Here is a 27,569-nt window from a genome sequence, read left to right as displayed (position 1 = left end):
GATAGAATTTAAATTATCAGAAGCATAGCATTTTCTTTGAGTGCTGGTCATTTTTTTTTTGTTGTTGTTGAGCTTGTATTAATGATAATATATAATGGCGTATTTTTCTTTTATATGACCATGTTGTTTCATAATTGAATGGAAATTGGAAGAACTTTCCCCCTTTTATTTAGTAAAGCATATTGCATCATTTTTTCATTAATAAACTTACATTCCATAATATTTGTTTCGGAAATACTATTTTCACCTCTTTTTGATTTTTGGAAAAACACATTATACGAAGGTCTCTTTAATTAGCTAATCTATCTATAGTTAAAATTCGAGTGCATATTTGAATTAAATCTGCCAACAATACTTTTAAAATTAGAATACAAATTTATGTAATTCATATACAGAAAACAATCGAAGTACTATTTTAAACAGCATTTGTAAATACAGTGGATGCTGCTCAATGTTATCACTAACTTTAAACCATCAAAATACTCTGGTCCCAAACTAATATATTCAAATGTACAAAAAATTTCCATTAATATTCATCTTAATGTTATCAGGTTTGAAGAGAACTGAGCAATCCTTTTCATTTAAACACTTTCAGTATAAACACTGCCATATTTATAGAATTTCTTGTTCCACTAGTAATTAAACATGTGGGAATCATTTTTCACATGAGATGAGGTTTACAGCTTTTGTCTCAAATTTTAAAGGTCTGAAATGGGCAGTTACACTGCTAAGTCTAGTTTGAAATACTCTAAATTACTGGTGCCTGTAATAGAATTATGCAAGTAAAAAAAAAAAAAAAAAACCTAAATTAAGCATTAAAGATAAAATTGTAATTCTTAGTAGATATGAAAATTTACCTAAGTAATTCTGTAGCACAAATGAAAATTCTAAATCTTCTTTGTAAAAATTATAAGCTTTCTGTGAGGAAAGTGAAACAAGGAACATTGATGACCTGATAGGAATAAATTATTAAAGAAAACCATCCAATGAATGCTGATATTTTTATACCAAAATATATGCTAAATCCACATTTTGAATGATGTGGAACATCAGTCATAAGCTGCAAATGCAATTTTAATATTTCATTACATGACAATCGTTTCAAATACACAAATTACATTTCATGTTTATATAAAAACTTTCAGCTCATTTAATTTACGATTTTATTTAATTTAATAATGATCGAAATTAAGAGAAAAGTAAAGAGGATTTACTAAAGTTATTTGAAGTAAATTTATTTTCAATAAAGCACAGTTTATTAAAATTCATATAATTAGCAATACCTTTCAGATTATTAGTACAGAGCAGAAAGACACGAGCAAAGCTAAAACTCTGTTGCAGTAAAAGAAATTTAAGGTGACAATTCAAGAAAAGTTAAGACATATATTTACACACTAGTAAATAGATCTTAAAATGCCAATCTTAAACAAATGATTTTAATTACCCACATGCCATTTTTACTGTTGAGGCCCTTTTTAATAAGCATTATGTTCCCTAAAACTTGCAATTAAGTCAATAATTTACTCTCCTTTCTTCTTTGCTGATTTTGATTATATACTGAAATTATCTAAAATTCAAAGAATCTAATTAAAATGAAAAGAAAAAAAACTTTAAATAAATTAAGACAACTATAATTATGTCACTGATCTAGTTATTTTGTACAAATTAGAAAATTAAAATATTTAAATTTAATATATTATTACAGCTTGATAAAACTAACTATCAATAAAATTTTCTTATGATTTATGATGAATTGAAGTTATCAGCAATAGTCATACACCTTAAGAATCTATATGCGACAAGATTATTATTTGAAAATACTTAGCATAGTAAATTTTTTCAAGAAAACAAGTTAAATATGTTTAGTAAAAAGAATATACATTGATCAATACCTTTTCAATTACCCCTTCAAAAATTGATATTAATGTATAAGATCTTCCTTCCCTCACAACATTAAATAACAGAAGAAACAAATATTACATAAAAAATTTAATTAAAATATTGGAAGTTAAGTATTTGATAATCTCACTGCAAATAAATTTCTCACAATATATTGAGATATGAAACATACATCTAGAATAAGCAAGTAAAAAAAAAGCACATAAAGTATAATTCAATGCTGTCAAAGCTTTCTTGCATATAATCTTTTTATAAAAACAAGATTCCATTAAATTCAAAAGAAAATTAGATTACATTGAAATTTTTAAAGGTTGAAACTTTACTATAAAAATTATGTGTAGTTAGCTTTCCTAAAATAAATAAATAAAAAAAAAACTTTAAATTTCGAATACAACTGTTCATATATACTTCACGCATTTAGAATTAAGGACATTTTATAAAAAATGGGTATAAATTAGGATTCAGAATTATTGAAGAAGTTTTGGAATTAGACGTCAATCTTACACACATTAATTTGATGAAAACATATAACAATAATATAACATTCTATTATTTTTCACATTTTATTTAACAGAATTACTGATTAATAATGATAACTTTAAAAACAGAAGATTTTCTATTTATTTTATTCTTTGGAGACAATTAAGCCATGCTTTCAATTAAGGAGGCTCTCATATCTGATGTGATAGCAGATGGGAGGACATCGCCCAATTTAAAAATGCTTTCGATGACAGATATTTCTGTACTGGTTGTGTCCAATCCACAAAATGCACACCAGTCATTGACAACCATTCCAGCACCAATTACATCACTTCCACGATTTATGGAACCAGCTACTATGGGAACTTGTAATAAGGAAGATAGCTCGTGTTGATCTTCAACAGAGGTTCTCGGATGTACAAGTCCTCCTTGATTACTTAGTGCGCAGTAACTTCCAACCAAAACGTTGTTTGCAATAGATTGCCTGAAGATTTCCACTCTCAATGTATCAGCAAGTATTTCTTCGGTTTCTTTATCTAAATCTGGATGAGTTAAAGCTACATAATCATTACAAGCGATCACATTACCCAAAGCTGAGAGACGCTCTTCTACTTTTTGAATTTTGACGTCTTCAGGCAAAGAGTTCCGGAGATGTTGTAGTTCTTGATCTGTAGTACCATTGGGTACCAGAAGACCATGTCTGTTACCAACACATAAGCGCCCGATTATTCGACAGCCGGCTATAGAAGTGTGAATAACTGGAATAGTATCGGCTAACTCACCTTCGAAAACACTATAAAAATTCTCTGAGCCACCAATCGCGACAAGGCAGTATGAATTAGTTAATTTAGAAAACACGCCAACTTCATTATTATTTTCAAATTGAACACGCAAAGCCATTTTCAATAATTAACCGTCACGTGCGAAAATAAAATGTTTATTGCACAACTTGGATGGGATTCTGGAAAGTGAAGTCAGTTCACATCAAGTAAATTTCTTGAATTAAAAAATAAATAAATATGGCTCAATCAAAAGCTCAATAGAGTTGTGACTATAGATCAAAGAAAATTTACACATATTTTCATCCGGGAAATACTTTATATCAGAAATAATGAGACATGAACGGTTTTAAAATATTTATTTATGCTTGCATTACATTTCATCTATAATTTACAATGATTTAAGATGTGTTGCCAGTTAGGTCACTGTCGAGAGAGGCGTTTAAATTTTGTTTTGTTTATGTTCCGTTCTAGCAAGTTGTTCAAATGGATTAGCATGTTTCAAATAGAAGATTCATTCTAAATTTATAGATTTCTGTATAGCGTATTCAAATAGACGCTTAAAAAGATTCATAGTTCGTAAATTATTATCTGTATTAATAATGTGTGTGGAAAGTATATTTTGTTGAAATATTGAATTAGAATGAAAATGCCATCCTATGAACTTCACCTTATTCCTCCTGATTTGCGGAGAGAGGAAGCAATCCTTCAAATTGCTGATTCTTTAGATTATGTACAGAAAATAACTGACAGTATTTTCAAAAAAATATTGGATCGGGTTTCTGACTATAATCAGCGTTTGCAATCTGTATGTGGCAGAGCCGATGTTGCTCAAAGGAAAATCGATAAAATTAGAGGCAGTAGCAAAGCTACAAAGGTTTATATTAATTTCATTGTATAAATTTACCAACATATTAATAATACATAATTTCTTTTTATGGAATAAATTGCAATTCCTTTTATAATTCATTTTTATTATAATGCAATAATTAACTGCAAATAATATTTCAGATTTTAGTACTTGACCTATGGTATCTTTGTCTGACTCTTCAGGATTATAATTGAATTTTCAATTACTTTGCAGACTTAAAAATTTCATAATCAACTTTGATTTGCTTTTGAACTCAATTTCATATTCTGTGGTTGTTTTAATTTCTTTGGTGATATTTTCTAGGGATATAAGTTATTTCTATATGCAAAATGAGAAGAGTTTAATCAGAAGTTACATCTCATTCAGTCATTTGTAAATAAGTTGTCAAGGCATGAACAATATAAAATCAACTCAACTCTGCAATGGTTACCCTAAGCACATACATAAATTTTATGTATTAAGAGAATGTATCTAAATTTCTGTAGTATGATTAATTGTTTTTTAATTGAATACTCCAGTTCCTCTTTTGTTAACAATTTAACCTTCCTTTATATACATTAATTAAATTGCAAAAGACTTGGTTTGTGATATACATTCTGTCAAACTTTTGGCAGCCGTTAGCCTCATTTACAGAATTTGAAGTTGTAGCAGGCAGCTTATACAATCGGTTTTTCAATGAAACATATTCATTGTATGTCTGATGTAGTTATTTATTTGCATGTAACTATTTCTCTCTTTAAGCCTTTTTTTTTATCTGTTGCCTTTTAATAAATCTCATATGTGGCACTGTGTGTCTGCATTTAGACTTTGTGTCAAAATACCCAACTATCCTAAATATGTGATAATATCATCCTTTATGACATAAATCATTCTTTAAAATTGGAAGTTTCATATTGTTTGTATTTTGTTCATTATATATGATAATCTAATGTTATAAACATAATCACAATCAACTTGAAAAATAATTTAATTTTTTTTTAAATACGTAACAGTATTTCTAGATTGTTAACTAATTATTAACTTACAAATGTTGTAATTATGACCTTTTGTGATTGAAAAGCTATGTAATTATTCACTGAACACAAAGGTTTATTTTATTGCTTTGATGAGTAAAAAATATAATTGTATAGTTTAATTTTTTCTGAAAAATTAATCTGTGATCTCTCACAAATCTCAGTTTTTATCATAAATATCAAAATTAATATTTTTCTTATAAATATAGACTTTTTTTTTTTAACTACCACAAATATAGAAATGTCAAAATGGTGGGCTCGATAGAATTGTGCCCTGGTAGAGACATCCAAATGCAAGAAAGAATTCCCATTCATAATTTATACTGAGAATAGGTACTGAACATCTGTTACTAAATTTAAAAGAATGAAACTTACTCTATATAATATTAAATATAATAAGTATTTAAACTTTGAGGGAAAAAAATCAAAAGAAAAGTTAATCGAAATATTTGACAGATTACAAAATTTGATGGAAACATTTATTATATAAAATTTCAATATAGGCATTCATTATAACACAATTAAGAAAGTGAATATTTAAAATATCTCTGAGAAATAGTGGAATACTGAAAAAGGAAAGAAAAGTCTTTGTTTGTAATTGTGCATATAATATTAAGCTTTCTGAAAGAATGACATATTTTAGAAATGAGGAATATTTTGAAATATTATTTATTTTGTATATCATTAAAATGTTCTATTTGCAAAGGAATATTAACTTTCTGAGTTTCCAACGTCCATATAGAAAATGTATTTACAGAATGGCATAACTACTGAACATTTGTAGGTTTTACTTCCTCAATGAGAATGAGGCATTATATAAGTAATATTTTGGCTTATTTTTCAAGTTACTCTCATGCTGATGTTCAAACAATCAGTTCTCATCATTTCTTAAATTTACAGCACAGAGAATACTACTATATAATTACTGACATCCACATAGCATTTGGGAATAGTTACAATCAGTTCATAATCAGCATCTAGTTTCACAGTTAAACCCCTCTTCAGGTAGTAGAATCACATTGTTCTTTCCTCAGAAATGTAATTTGTATAGATGAATGTCACTTTAAATAAGACTGAAACATCAGTCGTAAAAATGATTATTTTTCAAATGAAAAAATTCCATTCTTCATTCAGGAGGCATTTCATCAGCAATGATTTTCTATAAATGTGTGGTGAGCATTTTTTGACATCTCTTCGATTGGTCCTTTACACAAGAATGTGTAAATGGTGACTGCTGGCACTGAAATGGTGACGGAGTATTCAGTTAGTTTTAAATGTCCTTATGTTTGAACTCTTTGACCTTTAATAATTCTTCTACAGATGTATTGCAAGTGGATATTACTCCTCCTAACTATATGTCAACTGTAAGGTAATGTTTGAATGTTGAATTCCTTGATAGCTGGGTTGGCTAGCAAGGGCTTGTTGCATTTAATCTCATATCACCTGATTTGATGGCTGCTGACTTTTCTTTAAGGAGTTGTGCATGTTCTTCTCTGTCCACATCTCTTTTAATTGAAAGAGATGAATTAATAAAGTCCATCCCAATGTCATAAATGATTAACTGGATTGCATGTATGCAAGTATTGTTGGCAGAATACAACTTTATAAGTATTGAAGATTTTAGCTTTGTATGAATTTTTTAAGCATTTCAATTAATATATTATTTGATCATTTTTCAAAATTTAGTGAATCTTAATAAATCCACCATTATGCTAATGCATTTTGATTCTGTTTTATTGATAACATTTTGTGTTACGTATATTGTTTAAACATCAATTTAAAGCATGGAAAAAGGACAAATATTTCAGATAGAAAAATAAAACTTTGTGTTCTCATAGAGGAGTGTAAGAAAAAAATTTTATCCATAGAAATTTTTTGTTTGTTTGTTTAACTTTTTATTGTCAATTTTGGCAGAAGCTAAAATATTCCCACATATTTGGGTATGTTATTCGAAGATGCTTAGCAATTAGAAGTGTATGTCTAATAGCAATAATTAAGGAAATAAATTCTTGTTCCACTTTTTTGGGACACATGTATATATAATACTTCCTTTTCTCAGAGTTTTTTTTTTTTTTTTTTAAATCATTTTTAAGAAAATCTTTAAAATAAAATCTTATGAAATAAAATTTTACCTTGTTGAAATTAATATAAAAATCTAATTGTTTTTTCTCATTATGAGTTAAAAAGATCAAATCCCCATTTTAGATGATTCGAAATCATTTCATATTTTAAAGTGTGATTAATCATTTTAATTCAAAAAGAAAAAAAAACTCATCTTATTATCTTAATAGCAATTGCTGTAGGTTTTGTATAAATACAGTAACTTTGAATTGAATGTCAATTCAATATGAAAAGTTTCACATTTCACTGCATTCTGTGTATAGTATATTTTTGCTGAAATAATAGAAAAGCACCAGATGGGAAGTTTCATATTTTTAACATTATTTTATTTCTATAGGTGTTTTCTAGTTGTAAATATCCTGGTGAAGAAAACTTGGATGATTATAAACTCTTGTTCACACATGATCATGGGCTTGCTGGGTTACAAACAACATCGTATCATGTGAAATCTAAACATGCTGCTCCCGATGAAAGGACACTCAAACAAAAGCTCCAATTTTATAATGTGCGGGTACCTGAAAGGCAAAGAGAAAAGAACCAAATGTTAGAAGAAGGTTTGGGAAGTTTGCCTAGAACACTGGATTCTCTAAGTACTCTACTCCTTTTTAATACATCTGAAAATCCGTGAGTATAGATTCAGTTTTGTAAAGATTTTAAGTGTGTGTTATGATATATCTAAGTTATGTAATTATGATTTAATCATATGGAGAAAACATAACTGTACATGCCATCGAATGGATAACTATTGTATGTAATCTCCATACATGTACCAGGACTTGAACACTTTTAATTTCATTTTTCTGAAACATATTAAATAAGTTGATTCCCCCCCCCCTGCTCACGCACATTATTTGTTTTTGATTGTCTTGAAAATCAGAAAGATTTCTATTCAAAGGCATTCATGTAAGAAAGAAAAAAAAAAAAAAACGTAAATCAACAACATAAGGTATTATATTGGCAGTTTTATCCCTTCAAATAGCTTGAAGAGTAAAAAATGAGTCCAGTTTGTCTCCTGCCATTTGAAATGATAAATCTAAAGCAAAGATTTTTGGTAAGATTTATTATCAATTTAATGCCAGCCAAAATTTAATACATCTCTGAAACTTTCCCTGATTTTTGTTAGCTTAAATGAATTCAACAAAAGAATTTATTTCCATCTAATGATATGATGAAAATTCTTATCCCGAATTGGTAGGATGGTGATGCCTACTAAATATATGTCAGAGGCAGTATGAATTTCACTCAAAAGGTTTCAAAAATAAATAAATAAAGCATTACTTATTCTTTCTTGGCAATACAATAATTTCCTGTTTTATCTAAAACCATACATCTTTCTAGTAGTTTTAACCTTTTTTTAAAGGCAGTACAGATGTATGGTATTTTCCTTCCAACTTTGAGTATGGTTTGAGTTTTTCTCTGGTATAGTATGAAAGTTTTGAGAGGGCTTAAGCATCATAATTCATTATTAATCATGATTTAAAGTCAACAGATTCCTCATAATAAAATATAGCCCATGAAGCTTAAATATGGCATGATAATCTTAAAATATATTATTGAGTAAAGGCTGATATAACAATTGCACAATCATCAACAAAAAAAAAAAAAAAAAAAAAATGGAACACCTCTAATTTTTGTTATGTCACACATTCACTAAATTGGTATTGATGGAAATGTCTGAAAGAACATATATTCCAATTGGCAAACTGATTCCCTGATTTAATTAACATAGTTAATTAACTCAGGTTCATAATTAAAATAGGTAGTTAATTAACTACTATATTGAAACTTTTTCATAATGGTTATCTTTTGTTTTTTACTGAATTTATTTGTTTTTATGAAATTAACTTCCTAATAAAGTGTTATGGAATTCTCGTAATAATTTCAAGAGTTGTAGATTTTTGAAAAATGATACTTCCAATATTAAATGAATCTTATAAATATCCAATGATATCGTGGAAACTATTATATGTTTTTCAAAACTTTTCCACTCATTAAAAAAATTATCTTTTTTCATAAAATCATGAAATAAATGTATAAAATTTTAATATTTTTAATAAATTTTACAAACATGAATGTGAAGAAAAAGTAAATTGTAATATAGTAAAATTTTTTCATGAGAGCAAAGCTGACTTGCTAAAATGTTAGAATCCAAAAAATTGTACGCTTCTTTAACAGTTTCGAAATGTTTACAAAAACTACAAAATTCCCACAGTCCATTAATAATGCACACTGTTTGAGAGACAGTATATTATATCTTTATTTATAGATTTACTCTTTGTAGAGCATGAACTTCGAGGGCAATTATAATATTGTGTTTGGTTAAACATAAAATTTATTTTCAGATTGGATGATTTTAATTTAGTATTTCCATTGCATTCTTTAAAAAAAATGTTTTTTTTTTTTTTTTTACTTAAATGTTATAAAATTTAACTGCTGGACAGAATGATTGTAGGAATGTTTAGTTAATTTTGTCCCTTTACTAGCAATTATCGTTTACAAGTAAATAGGATTCTAAGGAAATCGATTCCATTTTTTATTAGTAAATAATAGATATAACTTAACTAACATCTGTTATTTATTTTTTCAGTGACTTATAAATGAAGACTTATTCATACATTTCGTTGATTTGATTTTCAAAATATCTTTAAAACTACTCCTTTAGAATTATAAAGTACTCACCTCTTTGTAATTGCATTTATGTAAAAATATGTTACTGTTCTCTGTTTCAAGGGAAGAATGTCTATCGCTCTGTCGTTCTTAAAGCATCTCTCTACAGTAATAATTTTTCTTCTTTTGTTCCAATTAGTGGTTTTTGCATGCTTCATCACACCTTTTACAGGTAGCATGCTAGATACAAATATTAACAAGTTAAAAAAAAGACACATAGGTATCATATAATCCATCAAGAATTTTTAGCCAATTCTTGGTTCTAAATTCTAAAAATTTTCCATATGCTACCAAAATATGCATCTGAAACTTTCTCATTTAGATATGTCAAGTATATCATTAACTGATTTTTTACTGATCAAATCCAAAATTCAATAAAGAAGAACAGTTTTATTTTTAAAAAATTATATTTGCATGAATTTAGATGGATAGATAGACAGACTTTTTCAGATTTCATTCAAAATTTGATACAAATAAGTGATTTTGATATAAATATCATATTACAAATTTCATCCTTCTAACTAGTTCCATTTTTAAGTTTATCTGTTCTCAAACAAATGAGTGCAATTTGATTTTTTTTTCAGATTAAAAATGATCTGAAATATGAAAATTCATTAAAATCTAGTGCTGAATGGATTTGAAAGCTATAATTCTTTACCCTGAATAATTCATATACAGATTAGTAAAAGATGTTTGTTATAAATATTGTTTCATCATCGTAAATATTTTTGTCATGCAATTCTTTAGCTATACAATTTGAATTCCACATCACTAATTTAATTAACTTTTACTTTTGAAATATAGTCAAATTTCAAATTTTATTATGTTATTAGAAAAAAAATCATTAAATGTTTAACATAATTAAAAATTTAATTGAATTCTGTGTAAAAATCATATGTGTAATGAATTCGTTATAATAAAATAATCCTATGAAACTTTGTAACTCTTATCCGATTAACAAGAGTTTCTACCTCAACTTAAAATTCTATCCTAATAAACATCAATAGTTTTATTGGCTTAAAATGTTCTATTTGATATTCATATCTCACCAGTAACCTTTTTTAATGGATTAAACCACATATCTATTTTGTAATAAAAATTAAGGAGTTACTAGAGGGGGGGGGCAGGAGATCAACTAAAGAGGTTAAATTATGACTTGATTTGAGAAATTATTCAAATGTTTGAAAATTTAAATAAACAATAAAATTTTTATAACTTGAAAAATTTTGCTTGTATTATGGATAAATCTGAGTCGTGGTCATTATCGGAATGAAATTTCTGTGAATAAAAATGAAAGAAAAGTCTTTTTTGTTGTTAACAAATTAATAGTTGCTTAATATATATTCCCAGTGGGTTAGTTCCTTTGGAGGGGTGGAGTAGAATTTTCATTAATCAAAATTAATTATATTTCAAGAACTGCTGTAAAGTTTGGAATAAACTTTGATATATATATATATATATATATATATATATATTATAAAACTGCTGGAATTTTAAAAAAATCTTGATTTCCATAATGGAAAACTTAAGATACTAATTAATTGACATGATTAATTAAGTTGTTGATTAAAACAAACCTGTACTTTCGAATCATTCCCACTGACACCAATTTTGTGAATAATATGATAATAAATAACAATTACAGAATTTTGTTGTTGGTGGTGGTGATTGTATCATTAATTTATTGAGTTCTATTTCTGTGGGATTTTTAATTTGTGTGATATCTAATCAGTCTTTAAAAAGTTTTTTTGTGTGTTCATTTCAACCATATATGGTGTTTAGATTTATTGCCTGTATAGGAAGACTAGAATATTCAACCTGGAGACTGTTGAAAAAGGATAAAGTTATATCTGCAAATGATTTGATAATAATGAAAATGCTTTTAAGTTTCTTCATCAGAATTCATATTAAGTAGAATGCTTGGGATTTCATTTATTCTGCAATATAAAATTGAAAACTTCTTAAAAGGATTTTTGTTTTTAGTGTATACATTGTATTTAGTGTATAGTGAATGTACATAGTATGAGAAATTTTTTTATTAAAAAAACCATTATATTTTATTGAATCATGTTTTGTTTTTCAATCTTTTTGAAACATTATTTAAATAAATAAATTAAATATTACATATAAAATTTTAAAGATAAGAACATTTGTTTCATTATACAAAAAAAAAAAAAAAAAAAGTTAAGCAGCATTAAAAATATACATTAATTAAACCAAATGATTTTAATAATAATACTATTAATTTATTTAATTTATAAATGGTATTTTGTCTAAGGCAATCAACTTCTTAATATATCTTGTGTGATGATCTTATTTAGATTTTTCTTATTGATTTTGATGAATTGCAATCAATTCTATTAAAAGTAATTAGAATCTTTAATCCTTATATTAATGTTCTTGTCTTTAAAAAAAAATAAGTCCACCTTATCTTGTTTCTCAGAAATGAGATTCCTATTTACCTTATCTTGTTTCTTAGGAATAGGTTTTCCTATACAGGATCCGAAATATATTAAGAATCAGATCATTCAAAGTCAAAATAAATTTTCATAAACATTGAACTGAATCATTTTAATTTTCCCTATCAAGGGATATTTTTAAGAATTTGCCCAAGATTATATCTTAAGATTTTAAAATTATTTACTCTGTTTAATTTGTTATAATGAATGAATGCATCTTTAAAAAATTCCTAAACTTATTTTGAACTTTTCAATGGTATGCGATGTACTCCTAGTTATCGTTGAATTTTTTAATGATTTGTTGTACTAAAATTTTTTTTATACAGATGATAAACCAATCCATTTTGTGGCTTAAATTTGATAATTATATATAAATTTGGCTGTGAATTTTTTTTTTTTTTTTCAATCTTTAGGTACAAAAAATACGTTGTTTTGGATCCACTTGGAGCTATAACTAAAACTAGAAAGAGCTTAGAAGAAGAAAAATCAGAAGAAATTGGTGCTGCTCCTCTATCTATCACCCAGAGAGAAACTATGGAAGCTGTTGAGAAAATAAATTATTTCTATAATCCAGGCCTAGGAGAAGTTCCAGAAATGGATGTGCCTTTAGCTTTACCAGATTTACCTGGTATGTGTAATTATCCATAGGCTAATTTTATCTGTTTTACCCTTTTCATTTACTTAATTCACTTATCTTCTATAATGACTTCTGTATAATTGCTTCTCTGTTAAATAAAAAAAAAGACTTTTTTGTGTGTGTTTGATATGTTCTGTATGTCTTCTGTGTTTAAAATCTTAGACACATTTAGAAATATCCCATGCAGTGGTATTAAAAAAAAAGTTTTTTTAAATAATAATTTGTAAGAATTTCTTCAACTAATAAATTTTGTTTTGCTTTTATTAGGTGTTGCTGATGATTTATTATATAGTGCTGATGTTGAGCCTTCCATTGCACCATCGTCTTTACCTGTTATTACCAGTTCTGTACTTCCTGAATTACCAACTGTTGTACCTGAAGGACCACAAGACAGTCCATCTTTTGAAGTACCTCCTGCTGCTCCATCTATTCCTGTTGCTAATCAGAGTGTGCCACATATGACAGCAACTGCACCACCACCACCTCCTCCTCCTCCTCCTCCTCCTCCACCACCACCACCTCCTCCTCCACCCACAGTTTCAGAAGCTCCAGCTCCTACTGATGATGGTTCTGCAGAGAAGAAAGCTAAGAGTCCTGAATCCTTACCACAACCTGATGATGCTCGTGCCAATCTGTTGGAATCTATACGACGTGCAGGGGGCAGTGGAAAGGCTAAGCTGAAAAGTGTACAAGATAGAAAAATTGAAGCTAAAAAGAGGAAAGAAGTTAGTCTCTCTTATTAGTTGCAAATGATATAGATTTTTGATTTTCCTATCATTCCTCAGAGATTTTTCATCCAAAAGATTTCATTAGAGATGTTACTTTTAATTCGGGTTTTCATTTTTGTCACATTCAGGTATTTAGCTAACTACCTGTGATAATCACTTATTTACAGAATTAGAAAAAATAAATGGATTTTGGAGATGTGATTAAATCAAGACCATTTTTGTAAATAATTCGTGCTGGGCAAACAGAGATGGATAAGATAAGTTAGCAGAAATTGAGCATTTAATGTTTTGAGGAAGAACAAGTCTCATGTGAGGGGTATGCGGTGAGGCAGACATTAGTGGCAGAGGGCTGTTGGGAAAAGAGTCTGAATAACTGATAACATTTTCATTTTCAGACATTAAAATCTTTCACTTCTAACTCAAGATTCTGACATTGACTAAATTAAATTTAATGTGGATAGAATAGCAAATGAATGCATTTATCAAATGATAATTCTCAAATATTTTATTTAAAATTCTTAATTATGTATTCATAATTTTTCCTGTTTTAAATAAAATCCTTTATACTTTCAGCATACCATAATATCTTTTTCTTTCTTTTTTTTTTTCATAATGAAGTTGTGACTGAATTATAATTTAAGAAGGAATTTATAATAGCTATTTATTTATAATGAATATAAACAGTTTTCATATGTAAAATGAAATACACCTTTTCAGGAAGAAAAAACTGTTGCTAGTGGTGGTGGTGACCTGATGAGTGACCTATTTAATAAGCTTCAGATGCGAAGAAAGGGTATATCAGGTAAAATATTTGCTTTTTAAAAATAAATATCAGATAAAATATTTGAAAATTTATCATTGTTTTTTAATTGCTTATTATGATTTATTGCTGTTTGTGCCTATACTGAAAAGTAATTTTGCAGATATATTATTTATAAAGAATAAAGGATGTTTTAAAAACATTCTTTCACTTTCATAGAATTATATATATAATACACTCATGTCCATAAACTAAGGATAATTCAGAATCACACAAAAATCGAACTCTAAAATACATATATCACCCGTATATGACTACACACATCTTCAAGAATCATATGCAAATTGAAGGAATCTTACCAGATGACACCGATAGTACGTCACAATGAGGAGAGTGTAAGAGAGTGATGTATAAGGAATACAGGCAAAGAAGTAAAATTATTTGCAAGCGCTTTATAAGCCTTTCAGTGCAATAACCACATAGTTATGCATAGGTCGCATTTGCATACTTTTTTACGTGGTAGAATTATCGGCCGTCTGGAATGTGGGCGTACTCAGCTGGAAATATCCGAAGAACTTCGAATCGCCCACTGTGTCATCTCCAGGCTTTGGCAACGATTCTAAGATTATGGTAATGTGAGACGTTGCAGCACAGGTCGTCCCCGAGTTATAACGCCGAATGAGGACCGGTATTTGGCAGTTACTGCCGAAAGAAACAGACGGAGCACAGCATCAGACTTGTCTCGTCAGCTCTCTTCAGCTACTGGTACAATAGTTTCAGGGCAGACCGTGTACAGACGCTTAGGGCAGATTGGTCTATATGCTCGTAGGCCTGTCAGATGTGTTCCATTTACTGCAACTCATTGTCGCCTGCGGTTAGCCTGGAGTAAAGAGCATGAATTGTGGATACCGCAACAGTGGGCTTGCGTGATGTTTTCCGATGAGTCCAGGTTTAGCTTGTAGTCTGATTCTCGCCGGACTTTCATATGGAGAGTGCCAGGTACCCATTACCACCAAAAGAACATCACTGAGCGACGCCATTACGGTGATGCAGGATTGCTCGTTTGTGGTGGAATTATTCTGGGTTCCAGAACTGACTTGCATGCCCAAATTAGAACCATGACAGGCCAAATCTATCGGGACTTCATTCTGGAACAACATGTACGTTTGTTTCGGGGCGCCATAGGTGCAGAATTCGTGTTTATCTATGACAGCGCCTGTTCTCGCCGTGCAAACATTGTGAACGAATTCCTTCGATCGAAGGATATCACCCGTATGGACTTGTAATGGTAATTTTTATTAATGATATCAAACATATAGCATCTTATTTGCTCTTTACCTTTTGTTTAATAAATAGGCTTTACAAATAAGTCGCATATTGTTTTTGCTTCTGACTCTTTCTTTTCCTGAACTTGCATTATCCTTAATTTTTGAACATGAGCATATATATATATATATATATATATATAAATGTTCCTGTATTTCTTATGTGTGTATTTGAAATTTAAAAAAATATTAAATAAGGAAAAAAACTAATTTAGATCATAGTTATTTATTTTTGCTAAGAAATTCAACTTTTTCATTGCATTTTAAAATGCATTAAAACTGCTTTAGTTTTATTAAATTCTTTATTTAACTTGTAATGTTATTTTATTTACAACTTCTCTTCATTCTATATTTTTGACTAATATGATTGATATTTATATTATTTTTTTAATCACTGTTGTTATGAGAACAGAACAGGGTTTTAGGAAGACTGATTTTCCAAAAGGCTATGAAATTTGAAAATTCTTTAATGCATTATATTTCCTCATTTTAATAAAAACAAACAAAAAAAATGAAAAGTTTATGAAATATTTATATAGAAAAATTTGTGCATTATACAAGGGGTGTTCAAATGAAAAGGTACGAAACGACACTGTGGGTATAAATGAAGACTTTATTCAAAGTATACACCGAAGGATTCCTTGTTCCCAGAATTCGTGTGGCCGTGACGAAGCCCAGTCCTTCACAGCGTCCTTGAGTTCGCCGTCCGAGTTGAAGCGCCTCCCTTTCAGATTTGTTTTCAGGGGACCAAATGCATGAAAATCACAGGAAGACTTGGCCGGGCTGTAGGGCGGATGGTCGAGCTGCTCCCACTTGAACTTGGCCAGTTCCTCGTGTTTGACCCGGGAGACGTGTGGACGCGCATTATCATGGAGCAGAACCGCGCCCTCCGTGAGTAGCCCCGGTCTTTTGTTCTTGATGGACCTGCGTTGTCTTCGGAGTGTCTCACAGTACACATCGGACTTAATGGTTCTTCTGTGCTCGAGGAATTCAACAAGTATCGGACTTTGGACGTCGAAAAAGACGGTGAGCAACACCATGCCTGCTGACGTCATGGTTTTGAACTTTTTAGAGGTAGATGACGACGTACGCTTCCACTGCATGCTGTCTCGCTTTGTCTCTGATTCGTAGTGATGGCATCAGCTTTCATCACCTGTGACGCTCCGCTCTAGGAAAGCGCTCTAGAAAACAATCAAACCAAACCAAACCAAACCATTAAGTCCAACGGCAGCGTACCCTCGCACCCTCACCCTTCTATCAGACAATCAGGAGTCCTGACACTCGCCATCTCCAAATCTCGTCGAAGACGGCCACGGCAAAGTATTGACCCTCAAGCTATGTGAAGTCTCTCCTTACCGGGGATAAGCCCCTGCCGGGGCTAGGCGCCCCGTCAACCCAACCTTTCGACCGAGGAAAGTGGAGTATTAGACTGCAAGCAAGCTGCAGAGCTAGTGATTAAATGCGCTGTGTTTTACGATTGATTGGCGATATTTGTTGATATTGATATTTCTTTTGATTTGTGCTTCTTTAGAGTTTTCCTGTTAGACTTCATTAAAATAAAGAGCTTTATTTTTGTAAAATCCTGCTTATTGTATTGCCTCCAAATACATCCACAAGGAAAATTTTGTAACACAATAATATATATATATATATATATATATATATATATATATATATATATATATATATATATATATATATATATATATATATATATATATATATATATATATATATATATATATATATATATATGTATAATATAACGACTATGCATATTCTAAAGGAAAGTATCTTTCTGGTAGATAAAAATAAAATTTATTAAAATTTCATAACCAGCAGATAAATTGATAAGCTTAGATATGATATCTAACAAAATCATTCTGCTATCGCGGTTTATATATAATATAAAATATAAAATTTCAATGCCTCTTACAAGATTGAAAAGCATTTATTAGAGACAAAGAATGAACAATAAATGTTTGTAGATGATACTGTTAATTGTACTTCTAGCTGTTATTTTTCATCTATCACTTTAGAAAAAGCACTGCTGCTGTAATGCTTATTAACAATTTGACGTCATCTTCATAATAAATTAATATGACAAAGAAGTGTTTAACCAAAAAGATTCTAGTTATGGTTATTTGTATTTTTTTCTGTCATTTCCAACTATTATTTGACACCTTTTTAGATATGATTAAAACCTTATTTTCATTACTTTAATTGTAGGTGCTAATCGTACTGGCAGTGTCTCTGAGGGGGGTGTCCAGCCACCTGCTTCAATCAATCCAAGTGCCACATTACAGAAGATTTCGGCTATGATACCCCCACCCCCCATCCCCAAACCGTCAGAAGACCACTCAGAAGGTAATGATGATGATGATGATTGGGATTAAAATACTCTTTCCTTAATGGTGAAAAATTCCATGGCTACCATCGTTTAATTTTTATACTTTGATTTTGTTTACTGTATCAATATTTATTTGCTTGAAGCAAATTTTGCATTCATTTCAGAACAATACCTGAATTCAAATTATGCAACTAGTAATCTTTTTATCTTTAAATTCAGCATTCCTAATGCATTGTATGATTGTGATATTTTGTAAACATGTACAAATATATTTTAGATACCTGAAAGTGGCTTAAATAAAATGTATTATATCTGCTATTGTATTGTATTTTATATGAAATCTTATCCATTTTATTTACTTTGTAATTGCCTTGTTTTTTCTTAAGTCATGAAAATGATAGTGAATATTTTCAGGAATTCCATCATGCCACCCTGAGAACAGGGACAGTCGGGAAAACACAGAGAATTTAAAAATCGCCTAGAAAAACCGGGAAAACGCAGGAAAATTTGAGAATTTTCATAAAAATAGAGAAAATACATAATCTGTTTACCAGCCCAGAATACCCACCAACGTTATTACAATATTGTTTGGTGAAATGTAAACATTTCCCAACAATTTTTCTTTGTTTTGTTTTTGAAGAAGAAATAAGAGAATTATAATATACTTATATATATAAGAATATATATATATATATATACCCCTATAAGAAATTAAAATGATCACTATGACTGATTTTGAGCATATTTAAATTTTTTGAATTGTGAAACCATTTCTTATAATGCTGTTAGTTGGTTTAAAAAGATCTTATAAAAGAAGTTTTTTAAAAAATCAGTATTTATTAATTTCATTTAATGCTGCTGAAGGTTACTTGTAGCAGCTGAAGTTTCATTCTGTTCTACATTGGTTTACAAAATACAACATTGGTTTTATTATTATTTATTTTTCAGTACCGCTGGAATTTGGATATTAGCATTGTTAATGTGTTTATAATAATCGTATGTTTTGAGTCGGGCAGTTGCATTTTAGTAGTCCCGCCTTTCTGTGATTATCTACCATATATGATCATGTATTCTGTTTTTTTTTAAAAACTATTTTATAGTAATTAAGTCAAGATAGAATTTGTAAATGGTGTGACGCAAAAAAGGCACAAGAAAGACTACTATAGTACGATCAAATCTAACACATTATTTCTGAGGCTATAGGTATTAATAAAGAAAAGGAGGTTTCAACATTTTACTTATTGAAAATTATCCGAATATTAAAGTTTTCATCAATAACTTCGGAACATAGAACTATTTACTTGCATAAAATTATTTAACACCATTTATAAATTTAAATAATTGTATAATATAAATAAATTTTAGTATCATAATAAATTACATGAATTTATAATTTATGCATGACTTTTGTCTACTAAGTGCATAAATCATATACCACATATGTTAGATGAGTTCTTTTCAGTTTTGAATTATCTCATGCAGAGATAAATAGTCATAATTATAAAAATGATTTTGTTGAAGCTTTGTGAGATGCAAAATGTAGAGGTTCAGTAAATTCGTGAAGAAAAATTTTTTGACTTTCATAATATTTTTCTTTTTATAATTTCCCTTGTTCATTAGGAAGCAATTTTTCTAAAATTTTAAATAGTTGAAAATAGAATGAAATTTTGGAATTTTCCTAGTAAAAATAGAATAGCAGAAAAATTTTTCTACTCTCAGTGGCGAGTTTTGACAATATACGGCGGAAGGCAAGTTATTTAGAGACCCCCTCTTTGGTAAAATCTATTGATAGCATGAAAGGAGTGAAAACTTAACTTATTTGCATTTTTAATTTGAGCTTAATACTTATTTTCTAATATCTGTTATTTAATCTGAATTCAATAACTGTGACTTGAAATATTGAAAAGTGTGATCCCCCCCCCCCCATTTTCTTTTGAATAACTATTTAAACAGAAATCTTTTGAAATTGCAAAACAATGCTATATGATTTTTTTTACTCCGTAAATTCAAATAGAAAAGTATTTATAATCGTTTTTTGACACTCATTTCTTTTTTTACTATCGGGTTAATTGAATTTTTCGAAAAATAAGGCAAGTATTGATCTAAATTTTTTAGCAGAATACCCTTCTATGTAGGAAAGGATATTCAGTTATTTTAGAGGAATTGTAAATTTTGTTCACATAAAAAAAAGACAATGAATTTATTGCAATCGCACAATTTATTTGTTATATTATTGAAAAGCTTTGAAGTTTTTTAGCAAATCCAAGAGTTTATATCAGTTGGCAAGAACTAAAAACTTATCTCCGCATTTTAAACATATTCGAAGAAATTAATTTATCTTTTTGCAATTGCTTTTCTTTCAATTAAATACGGAGGATACCATTTTATGACAGAAAGTGCGAATTTAATTTCAATTATATTGGGTGGGAAAATTGCCTACGTTTCTTAATTAATGTTGGAATTAAGATCTTATCTGATGCAGTTTTGAATATTTCAATTATTTCTATTAATTGGGGTAAAAATAAGTTTTTCTTACAAAAATCGCCAGTTTTTTTAAAAATGTACTTCGTTATTTGTATATTAACAGCATGCTAATATACAATGGCGAATTTTAAGCTTAATCGCATGACTCGGACAAACAATACTCAATAAATAATATGATTCTTTGGCGATTAATCGCCGTTCTGTGTTTAATACAAGTAGCTATACTTGGATAAAAGCTCTATCGTTTTTTTAATACAGTAACAGATAGTCAATTTCATGATAAGTATTTTCTTTGGACAGCAAAGTATGAATTAAATCTTTCTAGCAGTATTTAACCACATTCCAAGAAGATATCTACTACATTTCAAACAAACACCTGACAAATTTCGAATGAATCTCTGATGAATAATGAGATCCCGTAATGAGTGATTTTTCGCTTTTTTTGTATATTGTTGCGAAAAAAAAACACAATTTTTGAAAATAATTTGGTGTATTTTAAAAATGGATAGAGAATCGGGTACATTATGGCATGTGGTGTCAAATTGGCAGTTTTTTTAAACTATAAATATATTCAAAAAAACAAACAAAACGAAACAAAAACACACAATTTCTTGATATTTTTAATTGATCATTTTTGCATAATGTTGCCATTAAATCTTTCTTTATTTTTATTTCGTTCATTTTATTCAACTTTTTATTCTTTACTCCGTGTGCATTTAAACAATTTCAATTGAAAAAAGAAAAAAAAAAAATGAAGTTTTATTTTATATTTTAAAACCGGCAACATAAATTGCTAATGTTAGAAACAGTCAAAATGAGAGTTCACGTCATCGGAACTGCTTTGCTACTGTGAGCTGACTGAAACTTCATCTGGAAACAGGGGATAACAGCCATTGTTGCTATAAATCCCAATCTCCTTCTTCTTTCAAGTTTCAATTCGAGTTTGAAAATCAATTTTTAGCTCTTCACTTCTAAGCAATTGCAGTTATTGAGAAACTTTAAATACAAAAGTTATTCGCCTTAATAAGGCGCTCATTAATCGAGCAAGTTATAAATAAATGAAAATTTCACCCCTCCCACCATTTCTACCCAATTTGAGGTAAAAGGGTCCACATACGAAATCATCCGAGGTTTCTGCATTTCTTGCAACTTATTCTTAGCTGGTTAAAGTCCAAATAAAATTATTCTAGTTGTCTTGTCAACAAGACAGCTTGAGGAAAGCGTTACACGCATATAGACATGAGTTGTCCAAAATAATGGAAAAGCCTCGCTGAAAATAGTGATTTCAGTGTGATATAAAGAATGTGTTTCATATGTGATAGTAAAGAACTAAATTAAATACGTAGCTAACTTTTTTTTGTGTGTGTGTGCTGCATTGTTTCTTATAGTCTCAAGGGTGTGTACGAGTGTATTATGCATCCTTGTCTGCTTGATTTCGTTTCGGATGAAGCTGAAATGAGAGACTTGTCAAAATTTCAAAGAGGGAAGCTAATGGGAGCCCGTCTGGTGGGTGCATCGGTAACCACAGTGGCACATCTGTCGAGGTGTATTAATAGGCGCCTTGTCGAAGGTCATGACAGCATATAACGAGCATGGTAAAACAACATCTGATAAAACGAAATGTGGAAGAAAAACCAAACTCGATGCGAGAGACAGGTGGACATTAAGGAGGATTTTGACCACCAGAAGGAAGACCACGTTACCAACAGTGACTGCTGAACTGAATGAACACCTACAGAACCAAGTGTCAGTTCGAAGGGAATTACATAAACGAAACATTCGGGGCACAGCTGCGATTGTAAAACACTTTGAGACAGATGTAAATCGGAAAAAGCGAGTACAGTGATGCAAGGACCATAAAACCTGGACTGCAGAGCAATGGAAACATGTCTTGTTTTCCGTTGAATTCAGTTTCTCCCTATTCCCCACTACGGGACGGGTGTAGTGTATGAAACCCTCTCACAAACTACAATCCAGACTGCCTCCTTCCTACAGTGAAGCATGGGAGGGGGGAGTCCGCAATGGTCTGGGGCCTCATCTCGTGCTTTGGAGTAGGTTCCCTTTCACTTACATGGACAGGCCACTTGCAATGACTTTATCACTATTTTGGCTAACCACCTGCATTTTACGACGCAGGCATTGTTTCTGTTTGAAGACCGCACCTATCAGGATGATAATTCCCTGATTTACCGTACTTGAACTATTCAGTCATGGTTTCGGGGACACGAGGACTCAATTACACACTTTCCGTGGCCTGTCCAATTACCGGACTTGAATATCATAGAGCCTCTGTGGTCTATTTTGGAAGAAAGAGTGAGATCCCGTTATCCTCCTCCTGCGTCTCTCCTAGAATTTGGGCAATTTTTGCATGGGGAATGGTACAACATTCCACTTACCATCATATAGAATTTGTATATAGTCCATTTCAAGGAAGATTCAAGCAGTTTTAAATGCCAAAGGGTTTCCACACCATATAAGGTGCAAAACACTTCTTTTCGTATGCTTTTTTCCATTATTTTGGACAACTCCTGTATATAAGTTATGCACGAAACGAACTTGATCGATGAAGATCTGCAAAAATTTTCCCAATGTCGTCGTGTCATGAAAACCATTCTTGAAATCTTTTCATTTAATGTAAGTCATTGTGAGAACTTTGGATTATGGCTAATCAAACTTCGAATAAACTTGTAAGATGATCATCTGGTCAAGAACCAGGAAAGTCGCGGCATCTTCCTCTTTTTCATTGACATTAAAAAAAAAAAAAAATGTTGTTTCTTTCAATGTTTCGTAAGACGACTTTCCCTTTTTTCTTTTTTGATATTGATAATGTAATTATATTATACACTGTACATTGCTTCTAGTGATTCCTTTATATCCAAACCTGTAGTATTTCCTTAAAAATACTGCAATTTTGTAAAAATACAAGGACACCAGAAAAGCCACGCCATCATATATATTATTCATTCATTTCATCAGAAAAGTTGATGCAATATACAGAATTGAAATAATTCTTACATATTTTTTATTTTTTAAAACTTTTTTTAATAAAGTTATTTAAACTAACATATTTTTTGAGTTATTAAGCATTCATTGGATAAACCGTTTATTTGAATATTATTCATCAGAAGACAGACGCGTTTAGTTAAGTTGAGTTATATTAACGTCCCGTTTTAAAGCAACACTAGGGCTATTTTGGGACGGACCTCGTCATTTTGAACCGCGTTCAGATAACGAGGACGACACCTGAGCTGTCACCCCCTCTCTAAACTTGCACACCACACCAGCGGGAGGACATTTGGCTCCGACGGATTTAGCTTCTTTATGATGGAATGACTTTAAAGTCTTCGGTCTTTTGACGAAACAAGCACTTTGATAAATCTCTCCTTCAGCGCGCATTCCAAGTCCCCATCTTTCCTATATCGCTTTCGCTTAAGCGTCAAACTGTCATTCTACCGAATTTCACTTTTAAACATCAGCAATGAATTAAGCAACAGTTGGGGAATTTTCGATATATTCTCAGATTCTTGCTGACTTAGTGTAAGAATAAGCTGAGACTATTCCTTCAGACAAATGCAATTTTTTTTAATGTTCAAAGCGCGACGTTTGCTCATCATGAAGCTGACAATATATTTTTGGCAACAACTATTGAATCGAAGGAAGTACAAATACTGCAGAGGGTGGAAGTAACAATCTAAATGTAAGCGGATTTTCGTTAGTTTGGTTTTCTTCCTTTGATCCTACCACCAGCGTCTCGAAATTGATCAGCACGAGCGAATTGTGGAACCGGCGGGTTTTAAATACTGAAGATCCGTTTCAAACTATTTTGACCAGTACAACAGATGGATGGTTACGAACGGCGGCTGGTGTACAATTATGATAGCAAGATAAAAAGAGTGATTTCTGATAATTATTTATAATTATACTGTAAAATATATTGGCATCCGAAATTATATCTGTTAGCATAGTTTCTGAGAAAAAAAGAGCAGAAAACCTTTTTGAACTGTAATGATAGATAATACTACATAAAATTTAATTAATTAAAGGGTCACAAAAACACATGATGAATGGCATTAAGATGATATTTTTGAAATGGTAATAAAGGAAATGAAAACAAAAGGGAAAAAAGTCGTACAAATGTAAATACAGATATTGAAAAATATGGAAATGTCACTTTCATTTCAATTAAAACCTCGCTTAACGTGTGCAATTCGTTCCCGAATTTTATTCGTGATACAAAGCAGTTTTTTTTTTTTTTTTTTTTTCCCGAATGTAAATTGGGCCTAGGAGTGCCATTACGAAGAAAATACTCAAACAATGTCATTTATTATTTATAATGCATATTTTGCAAGAAAATTATCTAAAGACATTTGTCAGCGTTTCAAAAGTCGGCAAAGATGAAGCGCAGAATTATCATTAAATGTATTTATAGTGCGCATGGCTATCGCCCTATTAGGGTGATGCTTTTCAATGTATGCTGCAATAATTTCCCACGCTTTCAGCATCTTTCTTATTCCACTAAAAGGTTTTTGTTTTGTTGAGTTTATTATTTCTGCCTCTCCTGACCAAATTTCCTCCGCAGCTTTTTGCTATGACGCAGAATGTAGAACTGTCTTCGGTAGCTGAACTCCGTTCATCGATGTCTTTGCGACCCACGTTTAGCACCATCATCGTAGCCAAATACAAATTCTCGTCGGTTAAAGCTCCACAACACTTGCTCAAACCCCTCGAAGTAGTATTCAACAACGTTATCCGGCCAAAACTTCTTCCATGTAGATATAAGGAGTTCTATACAAACAAATGCTCTTTACAGATTGATGCAGGCCAATCTAGCATGTGATGCCGCGGTGTTGTCTTGTCACTCGTTCTACGAAATATCTATCGTTAATAGCACCACTTTTTTACATTTTGTTTTGCTCGTTATGCGAATCACTCACTACTGAATAAACTTTTCTTTTCTCAATTTTTGTGCGACGTCATTTTTAATAAGGCGATAGATCACCTAAAAAACAGTTGATGCATGCTATTAATCCACTAATAACTCTTGATGTGTTTTAGAACAGGAAACGATCTTTCTCTGCTTGTATTTGAAAGTGGCATGGCTTTCTGTCGAATTTCACTGTAGAGGAAACTAATTAAAGAATTTTTATTTAAATATTTCATTTTTATTTGTAATTTTTTTTCCATCGATCGAGAATCGCCAATGGATGCAAATGATTCTACTCAAATTCATCCCTTTAATAGAATAAATAAAAAAAATTGTACGCAATTCTTTTTATACTTTTGTATTAAAGGGTATTTCTAATGTATTAATATCATTTTAGAAATTCCTCGAATATTATTGCTTTTCAAATTATTTATTGGTCTGATTTTTTTTCTTTGTTACTTCCACTTGGTTTATTTCATTTATTTTCTTTCTTTTTTTATAATTAAAAAGTAAGCGAGACATTTTTTTGTGAACAAGGTTTAAATAACAAAAAAACAAAAAAAAACCCTACTTTATATAACTTGGTGTTTCTCAATTAAAACATTCTTAAATTTCAAATTTTGAGAGGCTAAAAATTCTTTATTTTAGAATCCTTACAATGTTCTGCTCATTGTATTATAAATTTTTCTAATTTTCTGTCTACAGCATCTTTACACCTCCAATATCACAGAAAAGAGCAGCAGTATTTAAAAATGGGTACACTCTTCAGAATTTTCACCTTTGATTTATTCTGAAGTTAAATCTTAATTGTAAGTTCAACAAAGTTTCAAATCGTTCATTAAAAACAAGCCTTATATTGAAATCTACTCGGTATGAAGATATACACCAAATTTAATATCCTGATCATCAACCCAAATGGGATCTCAAAATGAGGATGAGATGCTTCCGGCATGGTGGTTGGATCTCGCCACCCTGGAGGGTACACAAAAAAGTGGGGGTCTGGCTCCTCACATCGATGACGGGACGTACTCCTTAGGGAAGAGTTGTACCGTGGCCAGTGATGGTCCTTAGGACTCAACCACAGTTCCTGCCAGTGTTGCTGTTGTGGCGGTCCGGTCATTCAGTACTTATTATCCGTGTGCCTTCGTGCGGGTCGGAGAGTCAGTGATAAGACTATCCTGATCATAAACAATGGGAAAAGACCGAGAGAGGAAATATAAGTTGCGACACTTGTCATCTTAGGCGACTAGCTGGATCATCAGGAATATTGATCATGCTTGTCTTCAGATTAATCATTTAGTTATAACTTCATGTCCATGAGTCCATCGAATTGTTTGATATTAATACCCTGTTACTTTAATTGTATTACTTAAATTCCTTTCATTGTGTACATGAAATTTTTTAATTGAGATCAGTTATATAACATCATAACGTTGTTAAAAAAGTCAGTATCCGGTTAATCTATATCTTAAATTTGGATTTATTGTAACTTCACTTTTTTTTTATTTGACTTGCAAACTGAGCAGATATCAAACAGAATCCTTCTTTCTTAACCATTTGTTTTTGGTGAGCAGCTGATTCGACAAGGAAATTGGTTATCTTTCATTTCAGTTCAATTATAATAACTGCATATCCAAAATTCTGTATGACACTCAAGCTGTGTTAATTTAATTGTTTTTTTATATGCTTCGTTCATTGTGTAATGAAATTCGGACGTCATGACACTATAAAAAATGATAGCGGTTCATCTGTCTTTTAAATCACGCGGTATTGTAGCTTTACTTTCTTATCCATTTCTAAAACTACACAGATAGTAAACAAAACTCTTGTTACGAATTTAAGTCTTAGATCTCATTTCGCTTATTTATGAAAAGCTTTTTTCTGGTTTTTCTTCCATTAAGATCTGCCTTATGGAACACGTTTCTTATTGTTAATAGGCTGATTTTTTTTTTCTAATTCCTTTTCAACAATGATAGCTAGCTTTGTATGAAAGAAACGGATTTGCTTTCATTTTTCTTATTAAATACTGCAGTTCTGCTTCAGTGAAAGTCTTCCTTTGGGTTCTCTTAGGC

General features: G+C 30.5%; 2 protein-coding genes across 2 annotated transcripts; one reads left to right on the top strand and one right to left on the bottom strand.

Moving 5' to 3' along the window:
* Window positions 1-2,502: 2,502 nt before the first annotated feature.
* On the bottom strand, window positions 2,503-3,361 carry LOC129965765 (eukaryotic translation initiation factor 6-like). The gene has a single exon (XM_056079930.1). It carries the CDS (start codon window positions 3,277-3,279, stop codon window positions 2,542-2,544), a length of 738 nt encoding a protein of 245 aa, XP_055935905.1. The 5' UTR covers window positions 3,280-3,361; the 3' UTR covers window positions 2,503-2,541.
* Window positions 3,362-3,590: 229 nt separating this feature from the next.
* LOC129965764 (WASH complex subunit 1-like) lies at window positions 3,591-18,400 on the top strand. Its single transcript, XM_056079929.1, has 6 exons — window positions 3,591-4,035; window positions 7,501-7,787; window positions 12,703-12,917; window positions 13,194-13,651; window positions 14,372-14,456; window positions 17,969-18,400. Exons 1-6 carry the CDS (start codon window positions 3,802-3,804, stop codon window positions 18,133-18,135), a joined length of 1,446 nt encoding a protein of 481 aa, XP_055935904.1. The 5' UTR covers window positions 3,591-3,801; the 3' UTR covers window positions 18,136-18,400.
* Window positions 18,401-27,569: the final 9,169 nt, after the last annotated feature.

The sequence above is a fragment of the Argiope bruennichi genome, chromosome 4 (genome assembly GCF_947563725.1).
Source record: "Argiope bruennichi chromosome 4, qqArgBrue1.1, whole genome shotgun sequence".
Taxonomy (NCBI): Eukaryota; Metazoa; Arthropoda; class Arachnida; order Araneae; family Araneidae; genus Argiope; species Argiope bruennichi.
Note: the sequence above shows the minus strand (reverse complement) of the source record. Positions and strands in the feature narration are given on the sequence as shown.

What these genes read in the sequence shown, in the direction of transcription:
- LOC129965765 (XM_056079930.1), bottom strand. Translation starts at nt 3,279, where the DNA reads ATGGCTTTGCGTGTTCAATTTGAAAATAATAATGAAGTTGGCGTGTTT.
- LOC129965764 (XM_056079929.1), top strand. Translation starts at nt 3,802, where the DNA reads ATGAAAATGCCATCCTATGAACTTCACCTTATTCCTCCTGATTTGCGG. An exon ending in TTTAATACATCTGAAAATCC is followed by an intron (nt 7,788 to 12,702) that starts GTGAGTATAGAT and finishes TTCAATCTTTAG; the next exon opens with GTACAAAAAATACGTTGTTT. An exon ending in AAGCTAAAAAGAGGAAAGAA is followed by an intron (nt 13,652 to 14,371) that starts GTTAGTCTCTCT and finishes ACACCTTTTCAG; the next exon opens with GAAGAAAAAACTGTTGCTAG.